Consider the following 25,672-nt stretch of genomic DNA (forward strand, 5'->3'; position numbering starts at 1 on the left):
CAAAGTGTCTAGCACATTGTAACCAATGCAAAAAAACAACAACAATATTGGTTGAAGGAAAAAAACACACACACACACACATATATATATATATATATTTTAAATGTCCTTACCTGCTAAAGTACTGCCTCCCCATTTGTGCCTATGTTCTAACGCCTGTTTTTAATGCCTATGCCACTTGTTTCGAAGCCACAGACTGAGCAAGCTCAGATACTGAGTCCTGAAGCTGACCAAATACCTCCTGTTACAGCTAATCCCTCCCCCTAGCTAATCCCCTATCTGGTAATCAAACTGGAGGGAAAAGGGAAAAATATACGTTTAAAAACTGACACTTGCTGTTCTAGATATCAGATGAACCGCAATATACAATTCACCAGATATCACAACAGCAAAACACAATTTACCATCAGCAATGTATTATAAGCAGTGCTCACAGCTCCCAGAAGTGACTTGGAATCAGCCCTCCACCATTATGAATGATTGCTGCTAGCAGCAGTCATTCACATAAAGTTTTAACCCCTACCAAACTAATTAACCTCTCTATACTTGGTCTTAAAATTCATGGAATCTGTAATGGCTGCCACCAATAGCAATCGGATATGATCATGATGGCAACAGCTCTGGGACCCAATTCTGTATAGATGCATTGAAATGTTGTTGCCTATGAATGCAGCTATACAGCACTGGGTTCACCATATTGCACCCTAGCGATCTCATGCAAACGCTACAGACGCACGGGCAGGCGATAATGGTACGCCTCTTGCCCAACTAGTGATGAAATATGGCATGCATGGTATAGTTTTAACCTGAACAAGCCAAATGTATTCTGTGGTATATTAAAACTGGCGCTTGTCATGTAAAAGTTAGGATGGGGGAAACATGTATCAAAGGCGACACAGCTGATATGCCAACATTGTTAGGAACCATAAGGCCGGTTTCAGACTACAGATTGGCAGCAATGGTGCGGTCCAGGGTCTGCATCGGCAAAAACAGGCCTTCGGGGATTACTGCATAAACGGGCAGTAACCCCCTTATGGCCAACATCCAACAGGAAGTGATGCTCACTTGTGCTCACTTCCTGTTTTAAATTTGAAAATACCGACATGCGCTGAAGCCTATTGTAAAAATCGGCTTCTGCATGGCGCAACGCGCCCGTCAACATTTATTAAAACATCTGGTGTCGCCGCAGGAGCCGCACGGCTAAATAGGTATGTGCGCACGTTAGGGCACGTCCTGCACAGTGTACCGCATTGTGTGTAGTAGGAACTATCCCATAGAATTTAAAATTACAGCACCATCCCAGTGTGAAAGGACCCTCAGGGGTAAAAGTCCTGGAACCTGAAGTGGTTAAAGGACCGATTGCAGCTTGCATGCTGTACCACCACAATCTAAATAGATTGCTGCAGTGCCATTGACTCCAGTTCAAATGCCTGCCGTTCTGTAACTCTCTGCAATGCACTGCAGAATCTGCGTCATCAGAACCACTTCCGCAATGCAAAGCGCTAATGTGAAAGGAGCCTTAATAGTATAATTAATACGGCATTTAATTGTCATTTAAGGTCTGCAAAGAACACTGACTTCAGCACCCCATCCTCTACAAATCTGCATTGTTGGCAGTGGCCCTGCTGGATTCTACACAGCTCAACACTTGCTTAAGGTAAAATATAAGTATTATGTGAATTTTGCATAGAGAGTGACAGTACAGTAGTTAGTGTCACATTGGGCTGTATTTAGTACATTTATGCTCACTACTGGATCACTTGATGCATCAAGAATTTGGGTAATGCTCAGATACAGGCCTTGGGTTCAAGGTAGGGGCAAGGCCATGGAAAATGCCCTCCTTAAAGATATTATTTCCATCTTTAGATCACTATATAATAAATGCCTAATCTGTACCACTCTGAGCCCTGTAGTTCTCAAAAGAAACTCAGATTTTTTTTACTGGTATTGAGATAAATATTTACTGTAAAATGGTTCTATTTTTGTACAGTATTGCTTGATTCATTTTTTATGTTTTGGTACATATAAAAAGTACATGCTATGTACAATAAACTTTCACTTACCTGGGGCTTCCTCCATCCCACCGTAGGCTGCGAGGTCCCCCGCCGTCGTCCTGTCTTTTCTGCGGGTCCCGCTGGCGGTTCCGTTGCCGGCGACACCCGGGCCAGGTGTCGGACCGACACTTCCTGGATTTGGATCCTTGGCACCCGCTTTGCGTCATCGCTCCAGCCGATCAGCATCATCACGGCGGCAGGCGTGACAGTACTGCGCATGCGTGGTTCATAGGTAGAGAACCGTGCATGCTGTCACGCCGACAGCCGTGATGACGCTGAGCTGCCAGCGCGATGACGCGAAGTACGTGCCAAGGATTCAAAATCCGTTGTCGGCCCGGGTGTCGCCGGCAACGGAGCCGCCAGCGGAACCCGCAGAAGAGCCAGGAGGATGGCAGGGGACCTAACGGCCTACGGTGGACTGTAGGAAGCCCCAGGTAAGTGAAAGTTTTGATTTGAATTACTGCTCGGGGTCCCTTTTTAAATTGTGTGAGTGATATGCTCCACAAGAAGGACCTCTCCTCGCTCCCTAATGTACTTTATTTTTTTTTTTATTTTCTTATTTTTTTTAAGTATATAATCACTGTCCATTAAAGTATTTTTCTGTTTTAGCATCATTCACAAACAATGGTTGATATTTATGAGAAGCTTCCTGTTCCTTTTGGCTTGGTTCGATTTGGAGTTGCACCAGATCACCCTGAAGTAAAGGTGAGTGAGCATGGAAGGAATATAGTATATACAGAGAACTATACATCACAAATTAGTGCTGTCTTTTTAGGCTGGCCATACACCATACAATCTTAGTTGTTTGATCTTACCACTTTCATGTAGTATAAAGCTCCATACACAAGCTCAACCGCCACTGGAAAAACAAACCAGGAATGACAGGGAGGAAGAGAATCATTAAAAAAGGTGCCCCAATGATGATAGAGTGCGATTATCATCCATGCAGACCGATCCATCCTGGTGAATCTGCGTGGATGATTCTTAGTGTTATTTATTTGTATCAAACAATAAGAAAACAGTTGTTCCATTTAGACTGCTGAAGTGTGGCTAGTAACGCACTTCCGGGTCTTCATTTTAGTGCTTCCACTAACGATTTGATCTCAGGCCGTTGTGCCGTCATTGCATTCAAACATATCAAATCAATCTTTTCATAGTATTTTTCTCTAATTGTCATCCAGGATAACCTAAGATTCGGCTCTGCCTAGGCTCTGCGGAAACGCAATCAACAAAAAGATTAAAAGCCCCCGCCCTCCCTCAGGCCTCAGTTCATCTGTGTGTCGACTTCGGAAACACCTACAGAAACAAGCTTCCTTGTTTGTTTTATTTATTCACCAGAGGGTGAGTGTTGCGGTAGGAGGTCAAGGTTGGTGTGCAGAGAACCAGGCGGCGGTGGGGAGCAGGCCCATTGCAGGCCTCGTTTATCTTTAGATAATGGCCACCGAGATAAACGTTAATGGCCGTTAACCTTTCTGCACAGACACTAAGCGCATTAAGTATCTTCGTGATGTAGAGGATTATAAGAAGAGATTGGTTTATGAATGTGGTCATTGGGAGAGCACCCCCAGGTTCCCCAGACAGTTACCTCGTCAACCTAAATCTAGGCCAATTAAGAAGGTGACCTTTAGCTCCCCTGAAACTTCCGACTCCCAATCTGAGTGGTTTGATGCCTCGGGACAGGGACACCAAGGTGCCTCTGGTGGTGGGCTAACGGCGATTCCCTCTTCCCTCTATCCCCACCATTCCTACCATGCCACCAAAAAACAGCCACATTCCCGCTCCACGTTCTTATTACAATAAACCGAGGAAATACAACAAAAGAAAAGGAAGGGTCACACAAGACGAGTGGGTTTGAAGCATCGGAGGGTCCCCGGGAGCTCCTCTGTCTCCAGTGGTGAATCTTTCTGCCACTATTCTTTCGTCAGAGGAGATTGCTGTCCTTTCCCGGGGTCTCTCCTTTGCACCAACCCATCACTTTGACCTTTTTGGTACCATTAACAGGTTTGTTAGATCGGTCCTTCTTAGGGTTGACTGACATCCAGACTTTTAAGGACACCAAGTCTCTTTTACAATTGGAGAAATTGCTTACGGAGACGGTGCCTGTCGTGTCTGTGGATGATGTCAGGGTTGTCCCCATCCACAATGCGGCCTTCTATCCTGTCTCTGCCCGCACCCCTCCAGTTGATGCATTTCAGGATGCAGTGGAACGACAACTTGGCCTCTTCCACTCAAGGAAATAATGAGGTTCTAATCTGTCCGCTACAGAAAAACAGGCCCTGACCACCCTTAGGCAGAATTCCCGAATTGTTGTACGGGGTGCAGATAAGGGTGGGGCCGTGGTCGTTCTGGATGCGGACATTTATAGGAATGAGGCCCTCAGACAGCTTCAGGACCCAGACACATATCTTCAGTTACCAAGTGACCCTACTGAGGAATTTAAAAGGAGACTTTTTTCCTTACTGTTGTTTGGTGAAAATACTGGCGTCCTCTCTCCAAGATTAGTACAATACTTGGCTGTTCCATGTCCAATTGTACCCATCTTTCACCATCTCCCCAAAATTCATAAACCGGGCTTTCCCCCGGTTGTGGCTGGAATTGGCTCTCTGGGGAATGCCTGGGTGATTGGGTGGATTTACATTTGCAGCCTTTGGTGAGACGGTTACCTGGCTATGTTCGTGACACCAAGCACGTTCTAAGTAGCTTGAGGGATTTTAAGTGGTTGGAGAGTTCTAGTTGGCTTACCATCGACGTAAAAGCTTTATATTCTTGTATTCCCCACCACCTAGCTCTCCAGGCTATAGTATATCACATGGCCAGGTATACGTCATTTTCGGCGGACCTTCGGACCCTCGTCGGGCTTGCTGTCCAAGATCTGCTTGCCCACAACTATTTTTTCTTTTTGACTCAGCATATTTTTTACAGCGCTGTGGAGCATCAATGGGTGCAAAATTTTCTCTCTCTCTCGCCAACCTGTATATGGGTTGGTGGGAGGAACTCCACTTGTTCTCTGAACAGAATGCCTTTTCTCATCATATTGTATGGGATGGCACGCCCGACGAGGCCTCGAGGTTCGTCGATTATCTTAACTGCAACTCTTAATTTGCAGTTCACTTCCCAGTGGGCTCGGTCTAACATTAGTTACCTGCATGTTACCTTGGTGGGGGATTCTGATTTGGGCACGGTGTCCTCTTCTACCTATCGCAAGCCTTGTACTACGCTCAGGGCTAATAGCTGCCATCCCCGCCACACCATCCATGCAGTACCAGTTGGTGAATTTATTAGGGCTTGTCGTAATTGCTCTAGCGAGAATGCATTGCATAGGGAGATGGAAACCGTGGAATGCCGCATCCTGGAGCGGGGCTATCCTCGCTGGATGATTTTGAGGGGCAGGAGGCTGGCCCTGGATAGGAGTAGGGACCAGCTCCTTGCTTCCTCTTTACTTTCCACTAATGGTCACCTAGCCGATGGTACGGTCTTTGTGACAGCTTTTAGTTCCGAATATAGCCAATTTGTGTCCATTGTCAGGAACTCTCTGCCAATTTTATATGCGGATGATCAAATTCGACTGGTGCTTAAGAAGGGCACTAAGTTTGTGAGTAGACGTGCCCCTACTTTGGGTAATATCCTGTCTCCCAGTTTGTTTATCTCTGCTTCCCACCGTCCATGTTGGCTTAATACAGTGGGCTCATATAGATGTGGCATGGCTACGTGCCAGTACTGTAATGTCCACCATATTACCAAATCTGTTTCTTTTCATAATAAGAGATTTTTGATGAGACAGTACACTAATTGCTGCACCAAATATGATGTTTATTTAGCATCTTGCTCACTGTGTCATGTACAATATGTGGGGTGTACTACCCGTCATTTAAGGGAACGTATCTCGGAACACTACAGAGGGTCGGGTTGGCTTATTACTGGGATATCTAATGTGGCTCGTCACTTTAAACAAGTCCATGCAGGCGATATGTCTTGTTTTTCTTTCCAAGGGATTGAACGCATCCCGAGACCAGTGAGAGGTGGCGATTGGAAGAAAATTGTTACTCACCAGGAAAGCCTTTTGGATCTTCCAGTTGGGGACACGTGCACCGCATGGACTAAATACTAGATGGGATTTAAATTGTGTTACTGTCAGAAACAGTTTGGTCACCTCTAGCGGGAAGCGGCAAAGCCGCCGCTTCCGCGTCTGACGTCACCACGGCTGCTGCTGCGTCTTCACGGGCGCCTCTTGCTCCTTCTGGCAGAACAGGTCTCTCTCCATTGCATCAGCGCAGATTAGCACGCGCGCGCACCAAGTGGCAAGATCTTTATGTGTCTAACTTCTCAATATTTTCTTTGAGTCTTTGGTTAAGCTCCTCGTGGAGCTGTAAAGTGTCAAATTTAGTTAGTGCCTCTAATCTCAGACACCTGTGCGCGCAGGTCTACCAACCGTTGTTCCTCATAGACAATAATAAGTTTCATGAGTTTAATAGAACAATCAGATCGTATGGCATTCCATTCAATTACAAATTCATCAGAATATATGGTGGTGGGTACCTTCTTAATACGTAGGCCCCGTATAATGTCATCAGCTACATACTGTTTGAGGCCAGTAAGGTCCCACCATACACGTGTTTCCTTCTGCATTAAATTCTCAAGCTGACTAAATGCCAGCTTGAGAGTGACATCTGATTGTACCGTTGGAGTCCCCAGTTGCCTGGAAAATACTGAAGCAAATTTTGGATCATAGTCCAAATTGCCAAGGGAGATAAGGTGGCTATCTGCAGCTCCCCTATGTGAACCAGAAGGGGCGCCTGTGATCTCAGCTGAATTTGGCATACCTGGTGCTGGGGGCATATTAGACAGGGAATCCACAGTTCCTGATGTCTGGCTTAAATCAAAAAAGTCCTGCATATTCTACAGAGAAGACTGAGCATATAAAGAAACTTATAGAAACAGAAGGTCCGCAACTTGTCCGATGATATGTAGACTTTATTAAGGACGTATCCAGCAATACAAAGCCGACATGTTTCGGACCCTAAGGTCATTACTCATGAGCCATGAGTAAGGACCTTAGGGTCCGAAACATGTCGGCTTTGTATTTCTGGATATGTCCTTAATAAAGTCTACATATCATCGGACAAGTTGCGGACCTTCTGTTTCTATACATTTCGTCTGGATGGGAGTTTCCATGGTCCAGCACTGTCCTGCGCCAGGGGTCTGAGCGGTATCACCATCTTACATATAAAGAAACTGTAGTACAGTCACCAGCATCATTAGGGACAGAAGTGGATACATTGGCCCCAACAACACTGGAGTCCTGAGTAGCAGAGAGATCATCCAATAAACTCCTCACTAGTTGAATATAATGAGGTTGAGCCTCCACTTGTGTATTGGGTACCTGTAGTTCAGCATCAGCGGCACCCCTGCATGGGATAGAAGTCCGAAGCCTTGCAGGGAGGGATAAACGCCGGCGTGCAGTTAGAACCTCAGCAAGATCTATGTGGGAGGCTGTGCTCTTCGGGAGGGCGCCTGATGATGTCATTCGCGGAAGTTCCACCGCAGTCAAACCACCGCTGGAAACCAGAGACGAGCCCCACAGATCCAGGGAAGCAGGAAGCTCACTCACATCAACCACCGGCAACCTCTCCTCTTGCAAGGCCCAGGGAGCTTGCACACCCAGCAGGACAGCCCCAGCATGCAAAGGGGGAGGCGGATGAGGCAGATGCAAGCCTGCAGCGGACTGAGACGCAGAGCGGGACAGCAAGGCAAAAGGTAAGCCACCACATTATGCAGACACCCTCACCTGAGTGTAGTCCCGCTCTTGAGCCACAGGGATTCCCCTGTTTGTCCTCCAAGTTGTTTATTGGCAGCACTTGCAATAGTAAGAGGAACAGGGTCATATTTCCCTTGCTGTCGGCCCTTATTTTTTGTCAATGCAGCCCCCTGAGTGAGAAACTCTACTTTATGAGAAGGCGTTTCAGCAAGGGTTAATTGAACAAAAGCATCACCTCCCCTGCTCTCAGAAATGAGTGGTAAAACAGATATTGTGCCTAGTCAATCCTTCCCTATCACTACCTTCCTTGGCCCTACAATTCCTTGCGTTGTGACCTATTTTCTCACAGTTATAACACTTGATATTACTTAGGCCCAACTTGCCTCTTCCTTTTGATTGTCTTTCCTGTAGTTCTTCTGGCATACTTACCATCATCACTTTTTGAGGCTTCTTTGCCTGAATTTCCTCTTTCTTTTTGATAGAGCTGCCAAGGCTCATCAGTGTTGGGACGGATTTGTCACACCAATCGGCATGTGCAGAAATAAGCTCATCATGAATGTATTTAATCAGCCCAGACACTAATGTTGCTGTCAGCATCTTTCCCATTCCCTGATCATCTAAACTTCCTCCTGCTTCTTCTACAGCCTGTCTAAACGTCTCAAAATAATCCTCCACTGTTTCCTTAGGTTTTTTCTGAGTATTTGTCACCCTTACCCAGAATTGTTGAGGGAAGATGTCCCCTATTCAATGCTGAATTTGGGTAACATACTGTAAGGTCCCTTTTCAGGGATGTTCTCTGCCTCTGTGGGCTTTAGTGGTTTGGTGGGTTTAGTACTGATAGCAGCTGTGTCAATTTCCCCAGCTACTACCCTCATAAGTTGCAGTATATCTCTCTAGGTGGGGTTGTAATTAACTGTAATGTTGTACAGCTCCTTTGCAAACCCATGTTGAATGGTTCGTGGCTTAGGTATTGATGAAAGGAAATCCTTCACCTCTCCAGGTGTCCATGGAATGTGTTAAGTGTTTCTTCTCTCTGGCTGACCAGCTTGACAAGCTATAACTTGTTCACTGGCAGGGTAGTCAGAGGCTTGTGGTAGCAAGTGAGTACCCTATATCTCATCCACTTCCCTTTGGAATCTGTAATTCACTGATTTCCTGGGCCAACCTGACCAATTTTTATTTTTGGAAAAGGAGGCACATTCCAAACAAATTAGCAAAAGGACACATGATCAGAAATGCATCATTAATGACATTGTTTAATGCCTGAAAGTCCCAATGTCTGGAGCAAATACGTCAAATCAGCAAACAAGATGGCTGGTGACGTCCATTTTTATTTACTGCATCAAAAATGACCTGATAATGAAATGTCAGTATGTGTAAACATTCCAAATGAAGTTAATTCTCACAAGATAAGGTATTTAAGGAATTTATAAACAAAAATATTGTGACTTAGGTATTCAATACAAGATAAAGCATTGATACACGGATGTTTCAGCCAATCAGAACCTGGAATTTAGGGAAATTGCAGATTAGGCAGCCATATTGAATCCATGTGTATAAAAATAGGTGGTTTTGAGAGCTTTCAGAGACATCCAGACCGAATCTCTCTCCTGAAAGACACCTTCTCGGCTACAAGCTAGAATCTATCTTCCCACATGTGGTTCTAGATGTAGAAAAGATGACCGAGATGGGGTAATATGCTTAATATCCTAGTGATTTACTTAACTAATTTTTCAGCATTAAGTTCTGTTAAGATCTTAGCAAGAAGTTCTGTTACAAGCTATTTTTTTATGCTATTTTTTTCAAGAAGATTACCACAAGTTTTACACCGCTACTATATACACAGCTATTAGTACAGATGAGACTACTTTTGATCCTATTCTACATAACACAACTATTATATACATTGTTTTGAATGTGCTTAGAAGATTGATGATTGCTTGGGTGCATATTATTTTAGCGCCGCTCAGCTCGGCGCGGTGAGAGCCGAATGATGGCTCGTGAGAGCCGAATGATGGCTCTCACTGCTGCCGCTAAACTCCAAGGCATTGTTAAAAACTATTCCCCCTCCGAGTTGTCGCAACTCGGAGGAAGAAGTAATTTGGGGTTTGGCAGCCGCCAGAGCCCTGAATTATTGCTACGCGCCCTGCGCAGCAGAGTATTGCTGCTATGGGGCGCCCATTTTCGGCGCTCTGCTCTGAGAGCCGCGCGCCAGAAATAAGCTGGTCCGATGATTGCTTGGCTATAAAGGCTATGATGAGATGGAATACTGTTAGAAGGAAGCACTACTTGGAACTGTTCATATTTTGTACATATGCTGTATGATAAACAAATACATTCTTTTTATATAAAATCATATGCTGAGTGCTCTGACTCATTTCAAGGTATACCATCAATCTATAATTATGGTTATAGAGGGTTCAGACCCTGCTATGCTGGATTAATATGATGGCAACGCTTTAAAGGCTGATTCTTTACTGCAGTAGTCCTCAAACTAAGGCCCATGCTGTATTGGCGGCATACTATCTGCTTTGGTTAAATGGGAGACCTAAGGGCTGCACGTGTTAACAGGTAATACTTTACACTACCTAGGTTCAATCTAATGTTTTCTACATCCTATTACGTATCCTCCGGCCCCCCATTAGTTTAAAGTATGTTGACTCGGCCCTTGACCAAAAAAAGTTTGTGGACCCCTGCGTTACTGAGTTAGCAATCATGAAAAAGGCAAGAACCGCACAGATTTTTGACAGGCAGGTCAGGGATATGTAGTTATGGGTGTTTTGGAATGGGCTATATGGCAAGTGGGTAGGGCCACGCTGAGCACTTGGATCACTGATCCCTGTGCTGGGTTCTAAAAATAGACACTGCATTGTTTTCTAAATCAAAAGCAGATTCTTCATCTTCCTCATCTAGTATGCATCTCCCTTTTCATGCCAGTCCTGCCCTTTCTATCTCAGTTGTTACTGGGAAAATACCTTTTATCCCCTTCTGCTTGTCAGGAGATTCCATAACCCACCCATTCCATGCTGCAAGCCCATCTAGTCTGCGCATATGTCCCCCTCTTGGGATACCAATTTCCATTCCCCTAGTTAGCTTTTGCCATTTGGAAAAAAGGGAAATTATTAATACTCAGATTCTTATGTACTCCAGAGGAGTCTTCTGAGCTACTGAAAGCTGCTTTTTACTCCTCGGAGCAAATTAAAGAGACCTTGCTGAAGCTTACGCTGCAAGATCCTGTTTACTCAGGTTTATCAGAGCAACCAGGGCATGTTTTTCCTATCCATCAGTCATTGAAGGATATAATCATTTCTCAGTGGCAGAATCCCGAGAGACTTTTCTTTATTCCTAACTCTGCCAAACGTAAATATCCATTTTTTCAATCTGAAATTGAAAAATGGGTTAAATGTCCTAAACTCAATGCATCTTTTTCTAAATACTTGAAAGATTGTGATTTATCCTTTGAGGATACAGGAGTTCTCACAGACTTTCTAGATAAATTTATAGATGGTTTACTTAAAAAGGCTTGGGAATCTGCAGCCTTTGGTTTTCTTCCAGGTATATCAGCCACATGTATTTCACATAATTTAAAAATCTGGATGGATAACCTAGTTGGGCAGATTGTGAAGGAGTGTCTTTAAAATCTTATTCAGACTCCTTACCTGTTCTTAGAGCTGTGGCTTTTTTGGCTGATGCGGTGACAGAGCTTGTCAGAATCGCGGTTCGCACTACTGCTCTTATTAACCACCCTGGCGTTCTATTTCCCCAGGATTTCCGTGCAAAAAGTGGTTCAATTAATTTCCAATAATTTCCAACCAATTTTTTTTTTTTTTTGCAATCATTTTTTTTTTATATTGAATTCAATACAGGTTATTGTATTGAATTCAATAAAAAAAAAAAAAGTGTTTGCTGCGAGATTTTGATGATGCTGTGTGACATTAGTGCCATCAACGCCGATCGACGGGGGACATGTGATCGCCAAGGGAGAAGCAAAATCCGCCAAGGGACATGGAAGAAGGCACTGGAGAAGCTATCAGAGGTACGCGGCGAGGGATCAGCATGCCAATGGTGAGTATAAGACCGATATGTATAGCCAGATGTATTAGCCAGATGTGCAGCCAGGTATAGTTAGCCAGATGTGCAGCCAGGTGTAGTTAGCCAGATGTGCAGCCAGGTATAATTAGTCAGATGTATTAGCCAGGAATAGTTAGTCAGATGTATTAGCCAGGAATAGTTAGCCAGATGTTTTGCCAGGTATATAGGGAGCAAGATGTTTGCTGGTGTATAGGAGACAGATGTGCAGCCAGGTGTATAGGAGACAGATGTGCAGCCAGGTCTAGGGAGTCATATGTATAGGGAGCTAGGTTTGCGGGTGCCTCTGCCCCCCCAACCCCATTGCCCCCGATGCCCCTTAACTGTGGCCGGGTGTCCCTTCTGTGGGGGGGGCTCCCCTTCTGTGCTGGCTGGTAGTGGCCGGCGGGGATCCCCTCTGTGCAGGGGGGGAATCCCCATACTGTGCGTGTGGGTGGCCCTTCTGTGTGTGCATTGGGGGGGCAGGTATCATCCTTCTATGGGGGCTAGTCGTGGTCGGTCGGGGACACCCCCTTCTGTGGTGGGGGGGTGGTGGGTGTCCCCATCTATGCGGGCTGTGGCTTGGCCTCTCCCTCCTCTTCCCCCATCCCTCCCTCTCTGTCCTCCGTGCCCCCCCCCCCTCACCCCTGATCCTGTGTCCCCCCCACTACCCACAGCATACAGAACTAGCATCCAGCCACCCTGGGAATCCCTGTGCAGCCGGCGGGGCAGAGAATGTGTGGGGCTGTGCAGGGATTCCCCTTTTTTGCCGGCGGGTGGCTGGTGCGGGGATCCTCTCTGTGCGGGGGGCCGGGGGGGATCCCCGCACTGTGCATGCGGATGACCCTTTTGTGTGTGCGGGGGGGCGGGTATCCCCTTCTATGGGGCTGGTCTTGGCCGGTCGGGGACACCCCCTTCTGTGGTGGGGGGGAAGGTGGGTGTCCCCATCTATGTGGGCTGTGGGTGGCCTTTCCCTCCTCTGTCCCTCTCTGTCCCCCGTGTCCCCCCCCCCCCCGATCCCGTGTCTCCCCCCTGTAAGAAGCCCTGATCTACTCACCTGAGGGCTTTCTCCTGCGGCGGCCGCGATGGACACCCTCCTCCTCCATCGCGAAGTCTCGTGTTCTCTGTAATTACAGTACGCAGCTTGGTGACGTCACCAAGCCACGTACTGTAATTACACAGACCGGGACTTCGGCCACAGGGATTCCCAGGGTGGCTGGATGCTAGTTCTGTATGCTGTGGGTAGCACAGATCGCTACCCACAGCGTGCTGACAGGCATCCAGCCATCCTGGGGAATCCCTCTGATGAGGGAAAAGTGCAGCCGGCGGGGAAGAGAAACAAGAAATCTCCCTGGCGGTATTGACGAGCTCAGCTCCAGAGGAGGCGTTTCAGGGATATTATCCTTATGTGTTTCTGGTGAAGAAAACCAGTGGGGAATTTCGGTTCATTCTGAATCTGAAATCCCTGAATCCTTGTTTAGTGTACAAAAAAATTAGGTATTTACACTGTGAGAAGTCTATTGAAAGGGAACAAATCTTTTGTATCCTAGTTATTTTGGTTGAAAAAAGACATTCGTCCATCGAGTTCAACCAGTACAAAGTACAACTCCAGCCTGCTCCCTCACATATCCCTGTTGATCCAGAGGAAGGCGAAAAAACCCTTACAAGGCATGGTCCAATTAGCCCCAAAAGGGAAAAATTCCTTCCCGACTCCAGATGGCAATCAGATAAAATCCCTGGATCAACATCATTAGGCATTACCTAGTAATTGTAGCCATGGATGTCTTTCAACGCAAGGAAAGCATCTAAGCCCTCTTTAAATGCAGGTATAGAGTTTGCCATAACAACTTCCTGTAGCAATGCATTCCACATCTTAATCACTCTTACTGTAAAGAACCCTTTCCTAAATAAATGGCTAAAACGTTTTCCTCCATGCGCAGATCATGTCCTCTAGTCCGTTGAGAAGGCCTAGGGACAAAAAGCTCATCCGCCAAGCTATTATATTGCCCTCTGCTGTATTTATACATGTTAATTAGATCTCCTCTAAGGCGTCTTTTCTCTAGACTAAATAAACCCAGTTTATCTAACCTTTCTTGGTAAGCGAGACCTTCCATCCCACGTATCTATTTTGTTGCTCGTCTCTGCACCTGCTCTAAAACTGCAATATCTTTTTTGTAATGTGGTGCCCAGAACTGAATTCCATATTCCAGATGTGGCCTTACAAGAGAGTTAAACAGGGGCAATATTATGCTAGCATCTCGAGTTTTTATTTCCCTTTTAATGCATCCCAAAATTTTGTTAGCTTTAGCTGCAGCAGCTTGGCATTGAGTACGATTATTTCACTTGTTGTCGATGAGTGCTCCTAAGTCCTTCTCCAAGTTTGATGTCCCCAACTGTATCCCATTTATTTTGTATGGTGCTAGACAATTGGTACGACCAAAATGCATGACTTTACATTTGTCAACATTGAATTTCATCTGCCATTTATGTGCCCATATAGCCATCCTATCCAGATCCTGTTGCAATATGACACTATCTTTCTGAGAGTTGATGATTCTGCACAATTTTGTATCATCTGCAAAAATAGCAACATTGCTCACTACTGCATCTACTAGGTCACTAATATATAAATTGAAGAGCACTGGACCCAGTACAGACCCCTGTGGGACCCCACTGCTAACAGTCTCCCATTTTAAGTACGATCCATTGACCACAACTCTTTGTTTTCTGTCCATTAGCCAGTTCCCTATTCATGCACACAGACTCTTCCCCAGTCCTTGCATCCTCAACCTTTGCACCAGACTTCTGTGGGGAACAGTGTCGAAGGCCTTTGCAAAGTCCAAGTATATCACATCTACAGCATTTCCAATATCCATATTAGCATTCACTACCTCATAAAAGCTGAGCATGTTAGTCAAACAGGACCTGTCTTTAGTAAACCCATGTTGATGCTGAGAAATAAGATTATTTTCTACTATGAAGTCATGTATAGTATCTCTTAGTAACCCCTCAAATAGTTTGCATACAACTGATGATAAGCTTACAGGTCTATAATTTCCTGGATCTGATTTTTTGCCCTTCTAAAATAATTGGAAAACGTGGGCTGTACGCAAATGCACTGGGACTCTGCCAGTTGCAAGAGAGTCACAAAAGATAAGATAAAGGGGTTTATCTATAACTGGATCTTAGGACCCGAGGATGCATGCCATCTGGGCCAGGTGCCTTCAGGATGTTTACCTGCACATTCCTATCTTTATCAACCCTCAATGATATTTTTAAGGTTTGCAATCAGGAACAGGTCCCAGATTCAGCTTTGCCACTTCCGTGCACGCCCGTTCGAGATTGCCTCAGCCCCATGCATATTTACCAAAGTTCTAGCGGAGGTAATGAAGGTTTTACAACTTCAGGTGATCTTGATTATACCTTACCTGGACGATCTGTTGATTTTTGCAGATTTGGAAGATCTAGTCAAAAATGGCAGAGCTCTAGTCATTTAGACATTGTTGTGAATGGGGTGTATAGTGAACTATCCGAAATCAGCCCTTATTCCTGTGCAGGAGATAAGATAAATTCTGTAGATGGAAAGATTTTCCATCCAGAGGAAAAAATATTAAAATTTCAGTCAGAGGTAAGGTCTATTGGGGATCCTCAGGAGTGTTCTCTACGTCAGATCAGGAGTTCTAGGACTCTTCACGTCGTAAGTGCCGGCAGTTCTTTGGGCTCAAGCTCACAGCAGAGTTCTCCAATCTTTTCTGTTGGCAAACTGGAACAGGTCTCAAGAAAGCCTAGATGTGTTCATTCCACTCCCAGAAGAGGTGAAGTCCATGCTCATGTGGTGGTTGGAGGATCACAATCTCAACAGGAGTCGTTGTTGGAGACAACTCAATTCCAAATTTACAAGGATGCGAGTTGCTGGGGTTGGGGTCCACAGCCTTGGACAATCATGCACAAGGTCAGTGGCCCGGAACATAAGAGTCTGATTACATTTTAATCTTTTGGTGCCTCTTTTCATTCCTGTATTGTGCAACTCCACCCCCTTTCTTCGTCCTATCTACAGAGAGCGAATTCTTATTTCTGAGTGGGAACAGGTCTAATCTTCCCACCTGCATTGACAGTGGTTGCCTATGCAGTAACCCTGGCTTGTGAGTATTACTATACTTACTCGATTACCCTCCCGACATACCAATCCATACTACACTATATTGGGGTCTCGGTGTCCCTGCTTGTTTTGTTATAAGAGTCCTATCTTCCAACTTAAGGGAACTCTTGGCAGTCCAGAAAGCTCTTCTGGTCTTTCAGGATCTTGTGAGAGGAAGAGCTGTTCTGGTATTCTCAGACGACATCACGGCGGTGGCATATCTTCAGAAGCAAGGAGGGATAAAATTGCAAGATCTGATGTCCCTCTGCTGGAAGATTCTTGATTGGGTAGAATTATGAGTTCTCTCTCTGTGATCTACATAAAAGGATATATATAAATTGGGAAGCAGATTTTCTGAGTCGTCAGGAGTTGAAGCAGTCGGAATGGAATCAGAATCAGAATCATGTTTATTTCGCCAAGTACAACGGGAGTTGTACCCGGAATTGGTTTTGGCACTACAGGGTCGGTGGTGGTACAATAGCAGAATGAAATAAAAGTGCATTTAGTATATAGTAGAGACACAGTACATACAGGTATATACAGTAGATACATACAGTAAGCATTGTGCAAAGACAATTAGCAAATATAAAAGGATACGTAAATGATGGACCCAGGGGAAGGACCAGTGGGGTAATCCGCTGCCATCTGTGGCACTCAAAACGCTTCTGCAGCGATGCTTTGAATCAGACCCCCACGGTCTAGCCCTAGGAAAGAAGCAGAGAGAGGAGAGGAAAGAAGACAGAAGATAAAGAGAAAAGATGCTGAAAAGTATTTAGAAGAGTCCCCAGGATTGCTGTGTAACCTGGTCAGGTAGCATCCAGTCATTGACCCGCTGGCTTGCTTTGTCACTACGTCTGAGAGGAGATTGGTTCCCGATGTTACAGGTCGTGTTGCTGCGGAGACTGGTGCCCAATGTTAGGGATTATTCTGGGAGTCTGATTAAATGTGGCTGAAGTTGATGCATGGCATTGGCTCCTATGGTTCAGTCGCTGGACTCTCCATGCTGGGCTGGGGGCTAAGTTGGCCCTGCAGCTAGGACCCGTCCTGTGCTGGTTCTGTGGCTTGATGTAGTGCTGCTGGATCCAGTGTCCGTCCTCTGGAACAGGCTGTGTGGTTGGGAGATGATGGTTCCAGGCAGAGGGCTCGGAGATGGTTAGCTGGGGGAGTAATGGCCCAGTCATGTGTGGGCAGCTGCGGCAGCATCTGACCCTCTGCGACCCCAGGCAGAGGGCTCCGAGATGATTAGCTAGAGGAGTGATGGCCTAGATACGTTCATGCCTCTGCAGCAGCATCTGATCTTGTTTCGCGGTGGAGTGGAGTGCCCCTGCACCTTTAATTGTAGCGTCCTCCGGTTCCCCTGGCAGCGGTGGAGTAGCTGCCCACGTGGTTTATCATGTGAATGCAGGAGCCCGGCAGTGTTTGATCTGCCCACAGCAGAAGCAAAGCGGCAGGTCCCCCGGCAACAGAGCGAGGAGGCTTTGTCCCAGTGCGGCAGCAAACCGCACCAACAGCGTCCTGTATCCAGGTCCCCCAAGAGATCGGCTCTCGACCGTCCGCAAGATTGTAATGGCCCCTGGCCAGCCACATCGAAGATGGCTCGGCGACGGTACGCCAGGATCCCCAGCTCAGTGTGCCCTGGCTCCCCAGAGTGAGGAGAGCAGGAGGAGCACCCACGATCTCTCAGTCCAGGTGAGATGCAAAGGGAAGAGAGGGAAAGAGGGAGGGGGCCGGAGCCCTGCGTGCCGTGGCGACCTACTCCGGCGCCATCTTGATCAGAACTTCATCCAGAAGTCTTCTATCTGGTTGCCGAAAAATTTGGCGTCCTGGAGATCGATCTTTTCACATCCCCGACGAATACTAAGGTGGATCAATTTTTCTCCCTCAACAGATACTCAAGGTCTCTGGGTCTGAATGCACTCCGTCTCCCTTGGAACTTTAAACTATGTTATGCGTTCCCTCCGGTAGCTCTGGTGAAGTTTCAGAAAGCACATACAAATCTGATACTGATCGCGTTTCTTTGGCCAAAGAGGCCATGTTACCCAAGCCTGTTAAAGTCCAGCGAACCTCCGTTTCCCCTACCATTACTGCAGGACCTTCTAATTCAGGGGCCACTTTGTCATCCCAAACCCCAGTTATTCAAACTGGCAGCTTAGATCCTGAGAGGGTAATGTTGAGGCAGAAAGGTCTTTCTGGCAAGGTTATTGAGACGCTTGTGAGATGTAGAAAACTAGTAACTCAGCAGATTTATCACAAAGTTTGGAAAGTTTATATTTCCTGGTGTAGTTCCCATTCTAGGGTCCCTGACTGCTTCTGTTTTAGAGTTTCTGTAGGGTGGTTTTGAGATGAAACTTGCTCCCAGCACACTTAAAGTACAGTGTTCAGCACTATCTATCTTATTGGATAGACACTTAGTGCAGGAGGGATTGGTCAAAAACGTTTTTAAGGCGATTCAAAAATCAATGCAGGTGAAACACAATTTTCCATACCTCATTATTTGTCCTGACAGTGTGAGACTCAGGATGGATCCTAATGTTCTTCTCAAAGTTTCAATGGAATTTCATAGGTCTCAGGAGATCATTCTTCCTTCGTTTTGTAGCAATCTCTCCGGTGCCAGAGAAATGGAATTTCATAGCTTAGATGTTAGACGCTCATTACTAACTGGCCTATCTAGGAATAGAACATTTAGAAAGACTAGTCATCTGTTAGTTCTATTCTCTGGCACGATGAAAGGTCAGCAAGCATCCAAACAGATGATTGCTGGTGGATTAGACAAACCATTATCATTGTGTATGAGGGTAGTCTATGTCCTTTACCACCCAATATTAAAGCCCATTCTACTTGATCGCTATCTACATCTTAGGCTGAGAGGGCTGGAACCTCCATTCAACAAATCTGTCGAGCGGCAACTTGGTTGAGTGCATCTACTTTACTCAAGCATTACAGAGTGTATGTTTTATCTGAACAAGACCAGTCATTTGGCAGAAAGGTGCCTCAGGCTGTTATCCCTCCCTAGGTGAGTCTTTTTAAGACTTTTTGTCTATCTCCTTCAGCTGTTCCGGATGATAGATTCGTTCGACCTACCTGTAACAGAGTTTCTGACTTTGATCTGGAACAGTCGCCATATCACTGACTTCCTTGAGCACATTTTTCACAGGTATTTTGTATTTTGTTGGAAGAGGATTGTTTTATTGTTTGGCCATGTGATCATTTTAGGGTGCCTACATTTAGGTGTTTTTAGTGGTGTTTGTCAGGAACCGGCCCGCGGCACGCCTGCGTATACGGTTCCCGACTGCGGGTTTGATCAGATTAAGTGGGGAACAGCATTATTTAAGTTACAAACAAGGCTGGAACCCCTCAAACACTTCCCACTGCCACCACTAGCGTTGCTAGACACGTCCCCTCAGCTGTCCAGGGCTAAACACGCAATCTGCGTTTTTCGTATTTGGGTCAGCTTTGCACTTAGGCCGAATACGAGAACGCCACGCACCCACACACACAGTACAGTTGTACAGTAACACAGCACAATCAGACAATGATTTGTAATGCAAGTTACACTGTTGTGCAGCAAACCCACTAACAGTCGTTCCGCACGATACTGTTAGACTTCCCACTCGGCTGTCGAGCGCAGAAGTGCCCCATACACACAATGCAATTACAATTTCATATGGTAGTGTTGCTCAAACATACAATTAGGCACGGACTTATACACAGCTACACTGCAGTCTCCTCTAGGCTATGAGTGTTAGTTTAATACCGCAGAAGTCAAGCTTATTAAATAACGATTTAATATTCCATAAAAACATAGAACAATGCAGAAAATAATATATACAGAAGATGTACAAAAAACAAAGTAAAAAAGTTACAAGATAAAAGTTACAAAAATAAGAGGTTACAAAGATACACACAAAAGCGATTTTGCTTACCAAAAATACAGGAATCCAGATAGAACCTTGGACTTTTGTGGACGGACACAATTCTGGTTAGACCAGGAGTCCACTAGCTTGGGCCAGGAGACCAGCTGCCGCTACCGTCAGGAGAGGACTGATTTGAGGTAGCTGTCCCCTGGTTTTTATAATGAAATATTCGCCTCAAGGCTGTAAGCCTGTGTGGACGGGGGGGGGGGGGGGAGCTAGATTTAATTACATCCTCAGTCATAATTGGATTTCCAGAGGCCTAGTCCATACATAACGCGCGTCATATCCTTTCCTGTGATATGCCACTTGAAAACCTTTCCTGTGTCAGTTTTCAGATCATCAAAAAGGTCTTTTCCCCACTCCAGGTGACAATTGATTAAGGCTTCCTCCCCATCCCAGCAGGCCTGTCAGATGTAAATTCTAGAGTCCTTTGTTAGCCTTTGAAGTTCCCTGACTCTGTCCTGATTTGTATAATGGGACAATAGGGCTTCTAATTAGCTCCCTGCTCTCAGAGAAACTGAGAGTAATTGTATTCCACACTGTCACACAGACAAGTACAGCTTCCCCAAAACCAGATGATGACCCATACATACGCATCTGAAGTACATAGCAGACAGGAAAATGAAAATATTATCCTTACATCATAAGCACCCCAGTATATTCCTGACAGTGTTACTTTCTGACACACTGAATTGTAGGAGTGGACAGGGGCTTTTAAAGAAAACCTGAACTGAAAATTAAAAGTCAAAATAAACATGCACACGTCATACTTGCCTCCTGTGTAGTCTAATCCTCAATCTCTTTCTCCTTTCCCGCTTCCTGTTTGTCCACTGTGATCAAGGGAATTCTCTGTCCTCCATTTTGAAAATGGCCATTACCCCATAACAGTTTCCTGGTCAGCACACTGTTAAACTGTAACATCGCCCACTTGAGCCATAGGGAACATGGACATTACCTGGCACATCAGTTGTCCTCTCTGCTATAACTGACAACAACTGATAAATAATTGACAGCAACTGATATATTTCAGTTCTGACAAAATGTTGTCAGAACTGGAAGGGATCACTGTAAGAAGAAAATGGTGAGCTTCTGAGAGGAACTGAGGGCAAGGTAACTATGTAATGTTCATTTGAAGCTACCTCATGTGTTTGTTTGTTTTTTGTTTTTTAAATAATTTTACTCAGTACAGGTTCCCTTTAATCTTTTCGGTTGTGTTTCCATACATCAGCTGATTCACTGATCCTTCAACTGTTATGGATGAAAGTTAGAAACTCTGTTACCGGGTAGGTCTTATCGGAGTCTTTCTGCAAAACACCACACTAAGTAAAAATTGTTTTTCTAAACTATATTAAAACTAATACATCACAAAATGGAGACGGGCAACACATAATGAAGGAGATTAAAAATGAATGCTATCTTTTGTCTTTAGTGGTTTTCCTGCAGAAAATGTATCATTGTTTGTTTTGCAGAAAATCAACTACAAATCTCATCTAACCCTATATAGGATGAAAGGTTGTATGTTTGAGATAAAAAGAAGAGTCCTTGAATGTCTGCAGATTAAATGGCCTTGTAGATAAGAGACCTTTTTCAAGGACTCTTATGCCTTCCAGAGCATTATGTAGCAGATCTAGGGATTTCTAGCGGTTTCAATGTTCTATTTTTTGTCTCTTGTACACTGCACTATATGGAGCAAGTGTATTAATCTGCAACTAATTAATTCTGTTCATGACCATGAATGGTATTTTTAGGATGCATTGTCAAATTTAGCATTGATTAGTGTTTTTTTTTTTTTTCTCTTCTTCCCTTCAAAGTGCTTGCGATTTTAAAAGCTCTATCTAATGTAATGCTATGTGTGTGTTCTCACTGGAGCAATTTAGATTTTATAAAAAAATCACCCATATCATTGCATTAGCAAGCACTTTACAGATTACTAGCACTTAAAAAATAAAAAATAAAAGTTCTTGCAATGTGAACCAGCCCTTACTGGTGCTTTACCTGCAATTAGTATTATTTTAGGCCTCATTCACACCTAAAATCAAAAAACGCGAGAGTTTAGCTTTTTTGTGCGCTTTTTCCCCCTCCCGGTGCTCCACTGTGCGCTGCGTTTCTGGTAAACGCGCTTTTCTAAGTGCTTTTCCAGAGCGATTTTGTAATTCACTCCCTGACATAAGTCAGAAAGTGAACTCTTTGACCCGGAAAATAATAATTACAATGTATTTATTCTAATACACGTGAACTCAGTCGCCGCATAAAGTGGTTTTGTGAGCGTTTAGCGCTCTTCCTATACCTTCCATTATAACGAAAATGCCCCCAAAATCGTACAGACAACACTTTGCTCAACGCACAACAAAAAACACAAATCTAGTGATAGCATCCCTAGGGGTAGAGTCTAGGAGAAATTTTGCTTTTGGAAGCCTGTGCACCCTGTCGATAGAAAGTTCCACCTGTGGCATAGTGGGGAAGGTTGCTTTTTAGCAGAGATTTAATAAAGTCACTTAGGTCTTCAGGCGGTATAGATTCATCGATGACATGGAATTTATGATTATTACGGCGGTTTCTATCTTCTTCATCAGTAATTTTTAACTTAAGCCAAGTGATCTCTTTTTTTGCTTGATTATTCATATTGTCCACCACCTTATGTTCCTGTGTAAGTGCAGCCACTTGATTTTCTGTGTGAGCTACTCTTTCAGCATACTGAGTTTTGGAGAGAAGATGCCAAAGTATTGATTTCAGCAGTGATGGCTTGTTTAAAGGAGAGTAGTATCTCTTTCATAAAGTCCTGTGAGACTGACTGGGCAGAGGTGGGGAAGCCCTCTATATTAAGATGAAGGGATTCTGAGAGAGGTAGCTCCGTGCCTTGAGTAGGGATTACCTCCTCCTTGTCAGCTTCCTGCATCCTCTGTCGGTTCTTCGCAGGGCTACTGGAAGATGGGGTGCCCGGGGAGGGAGAGGAGTCATCAGACCAGTTGGTAGCAATGTCTGCTCTAAGATCGGAGCCTTTGCCACCTCCTGCTATGCGCGCTGCAGCCACTGGAGCTGTGTCACTTGCGGCAGCGCCATCTTGGATTAGGTCGCGCAGTTTCCCCGGAAAGAATTCCGTGAGCTTTTGTGGTTTACCGGCGGACCTTTCATGCTTTTTGGAGACTTCCATTTCCATCCTGTCCTCCTCCATCGGTGCGGTAAACCACAGGGTGGGATGAGTCCCTTTACAACGGCTTTTAGGTAGGTTGAGGACGGAGCTCTCCTCCTAAGCTGCCATCTACTTCGCCAGCAGCCACGCCCCCCCCCCCCCCCCCCTTCATTAATGTTATTCTAAAACACCAATAGCAGAGTTATGGGGATCTTGGCCTTCTGAGAAGTCTGGATTTGAAAATACTTCAGTTGAAAGGGACGTGACTGTAGTCTGAACCTAATTGGAGTTATTTCCATGCACAAAAAAGAGGGGACACTAAGGTGTATGTTTGGTAGGTTTAGATGATAATTACTCACAAGGATGGGTTACCTCCAAGGCAACCACTGTATAGGCAGATGGGGAAATTATCCTGTCCCCACTCAGGTACGAATTTGCTCTCTGTAGATAAGGAAAATAGGACAAAAAGAACCCTTCCACCAGGTTGGATTGACAATATTAGGTAAAACAGAGGCTCCAATAAAGAATAAATTTAGGTTAAAAAACATAAAATGGGGTGAGGTAGCAGTGGACTTACCTCCTCACAGAAGACTTGATAGGTCGGAGTCAATGTACAAATAACCATTTATATCATACAATTTTAGATAAAATCGTTGCAATGCGTATCATTGGTCCCATGCCCACTTTATCAGGCAAAATACAAAGGGAGTAGACAGAGGACAGAAAAAAGATATGCAATTCGTGTAAAAAGCACCTTAAACTTCGTATATACATGTGTATACAGTATACACACACACACACACACACACACACACACACACACACACACACACACACACACACACACACACACACACACACACACACACACACACACACACACACACACACACACACACACACACACACACACACACACACACTATATAGACACATACATTTATACATACATTATATACAGTTGTGTTCAAAATTATTCAACCCCCACTGAAATTGAGTGTTTTGGTCAGTTTTACATTGATTTTGATCATTTCAGTCATCTTGTTTACAATTAAAACAAATGTAAGTCAGACAAATATAACCTTTAAAATGAAATTTAACCACAAATGTATTTTCTGTACTGACATCAGTTTTATTCAACACCCAAGTGACATTCATTCTTAGTACTTAGTACAACATCCTTTTCCAGTTATAACCGCTTTTAAACCTGAAGCATAGCTTGACACAAGTGACTTGCAGTGATCTACGGGTATCTTACCCCATTCTTCGTGGGCAAAAGCCTCCAGTTCAGTCACATTCTTAGGCTTGCGCGCTGCAACTGCTTTCTTTAAGTCCCACCAGAGGTTATCAATCGGATTTAAGTCTGGTGACTGCGATGGCCACTCCAAAATGTTCCAGTTTTTAGGCTACTTTCACACCAAGACGTTGCATTTTAGGGGACGTTATGGTCGCATAACGTGCCCCTAACACAACGTATGGTGGTGTTGAAGTTGGACGTCAGATTGAGCTGCGTTATGCAGCTCTCAAAGCAGCCGCTCCAGGTTAGTGATAGGAAGTCCGGATCTTTTTAAGGATTCTGATCATTTGAATCGGATCATTGAAAAGATTTGTTTGAATCATTTTACTAGGGAAGCAGACTGGGTGAAATGACTAGCAGAACAGGACTTTCCTTGCACTGTACATTCTGTATGTTCCTGTTTCTTCCAGACAGACATCCACTGTGAACCGAATCTTTCATTGTGATGATCCGAATGATTTGACTCACAAAAAAGATCCGGATCAAATGAACGATTCGTTCATGATCCGGACAACACTACAGTCCTACCACTAGTCTCTGCAGTGCAGTGAATATTAATTAGCAATGTGGCTGGCCGCTGAGGAGGAGGGGAGACCTCCTCCTCCAACATTACTGAGCATGTGCAAGCAGTCTAACGCTGCTTAGCCCAGTATAGCGTACAGCATGCAGCACTTTGTTTAAACGTGCTTCGATACTATGTAACGCAACATGGGCACTGTGAACAGCACAATTGATTTTACAGTGCTGTGAGTTAGGCTGCATTACTGGCTGCTGTAACGTGGGACTTTAACGTCCCACTGTGAAACCAGCCTTAATCTGCAACCATGCTCTAGTGGACTTGGAGGTATGCTTGGGATCATTGTCCTGTTTAAAGGTCCAATGCCTCAGGTTTGTGATGGACTGCATCACATTTTCATCCAATATCTCCTGGTACTGAAGAGAATTCATGGTACCTTGCACACGCTGAAGCTTCCCTGTACCTGCAGAAGCAAAACAGCCCTAAAGCATGATTGACCCCCCGCCATGCTTCACAGTAGGCAATGTGTTATTTTCTTCATTCTTCCTCCTCCAAACATAGCGTTGATCCCTGGGCCCAAACAGTTCTAATTTTGTTTCATCAGTCCACAGAACACTATCCCAAAACTTTTGTGGTAGTGTTCTGTGAACTGATAAAACAAAATTAGAATTAGAACAAGGCCTATGAAGAAAAGAACACCTTGCCTACTGCGAAGCATGGCGAGGGGGGGGGTCAGTCATGCTTTGGGGCTGTTTTTGCTTCTGCAGGTACAGGGGGATGCTTCAGCGTGTGCAAGGTA

At 44.9% G+C, this 25,672-nt stretch overlaps 1 protein-coding gene across 2 annotated transcripts in view; it reads left to right on the forward strand.

Moving 5' to 3' along the window:
• The window catches only part of FDXR (ferredoxin reductase), a 317,763-nt gene that overhangs the window by 52,029 nt on the left and 240,062 nt on the right, over positions 1 to 25,672 (forward strand). For both annotated transcript variants that reach the window (XM_068263200.1, XM_068263201.1), the window contains exons 2-3: positions 1,560 to 1,657; positions 2,664 to 2,759. In XM_068263200.1, coding sequence (XP_068119301.1) covers positions 1,560 to 1,657; positions 2,664 to 2,759 — 194 coding nt within the window. The remainder of the gene's footprint in view (positions 1 to 1,559; positions 1,658 to 2,663; positions 2,760 to 25,672) is intronic.

The sequence above is a fragment of the Hyperolius riggenbachi genome, chromosome 12, assembly GCF_040937935.1.
Source record: "Hyperolius riggenbachi isolate aHypRig1 chromosome 12, aHypRig1.pri, whole genome shotgun sequence".
Taxonomy (NCBI): Eukaryota; Metazoa; Chordata; class Amphibia; order Anura; family Hyperoliidae; genus Hyperolius; species Hyperolius riggenbachi.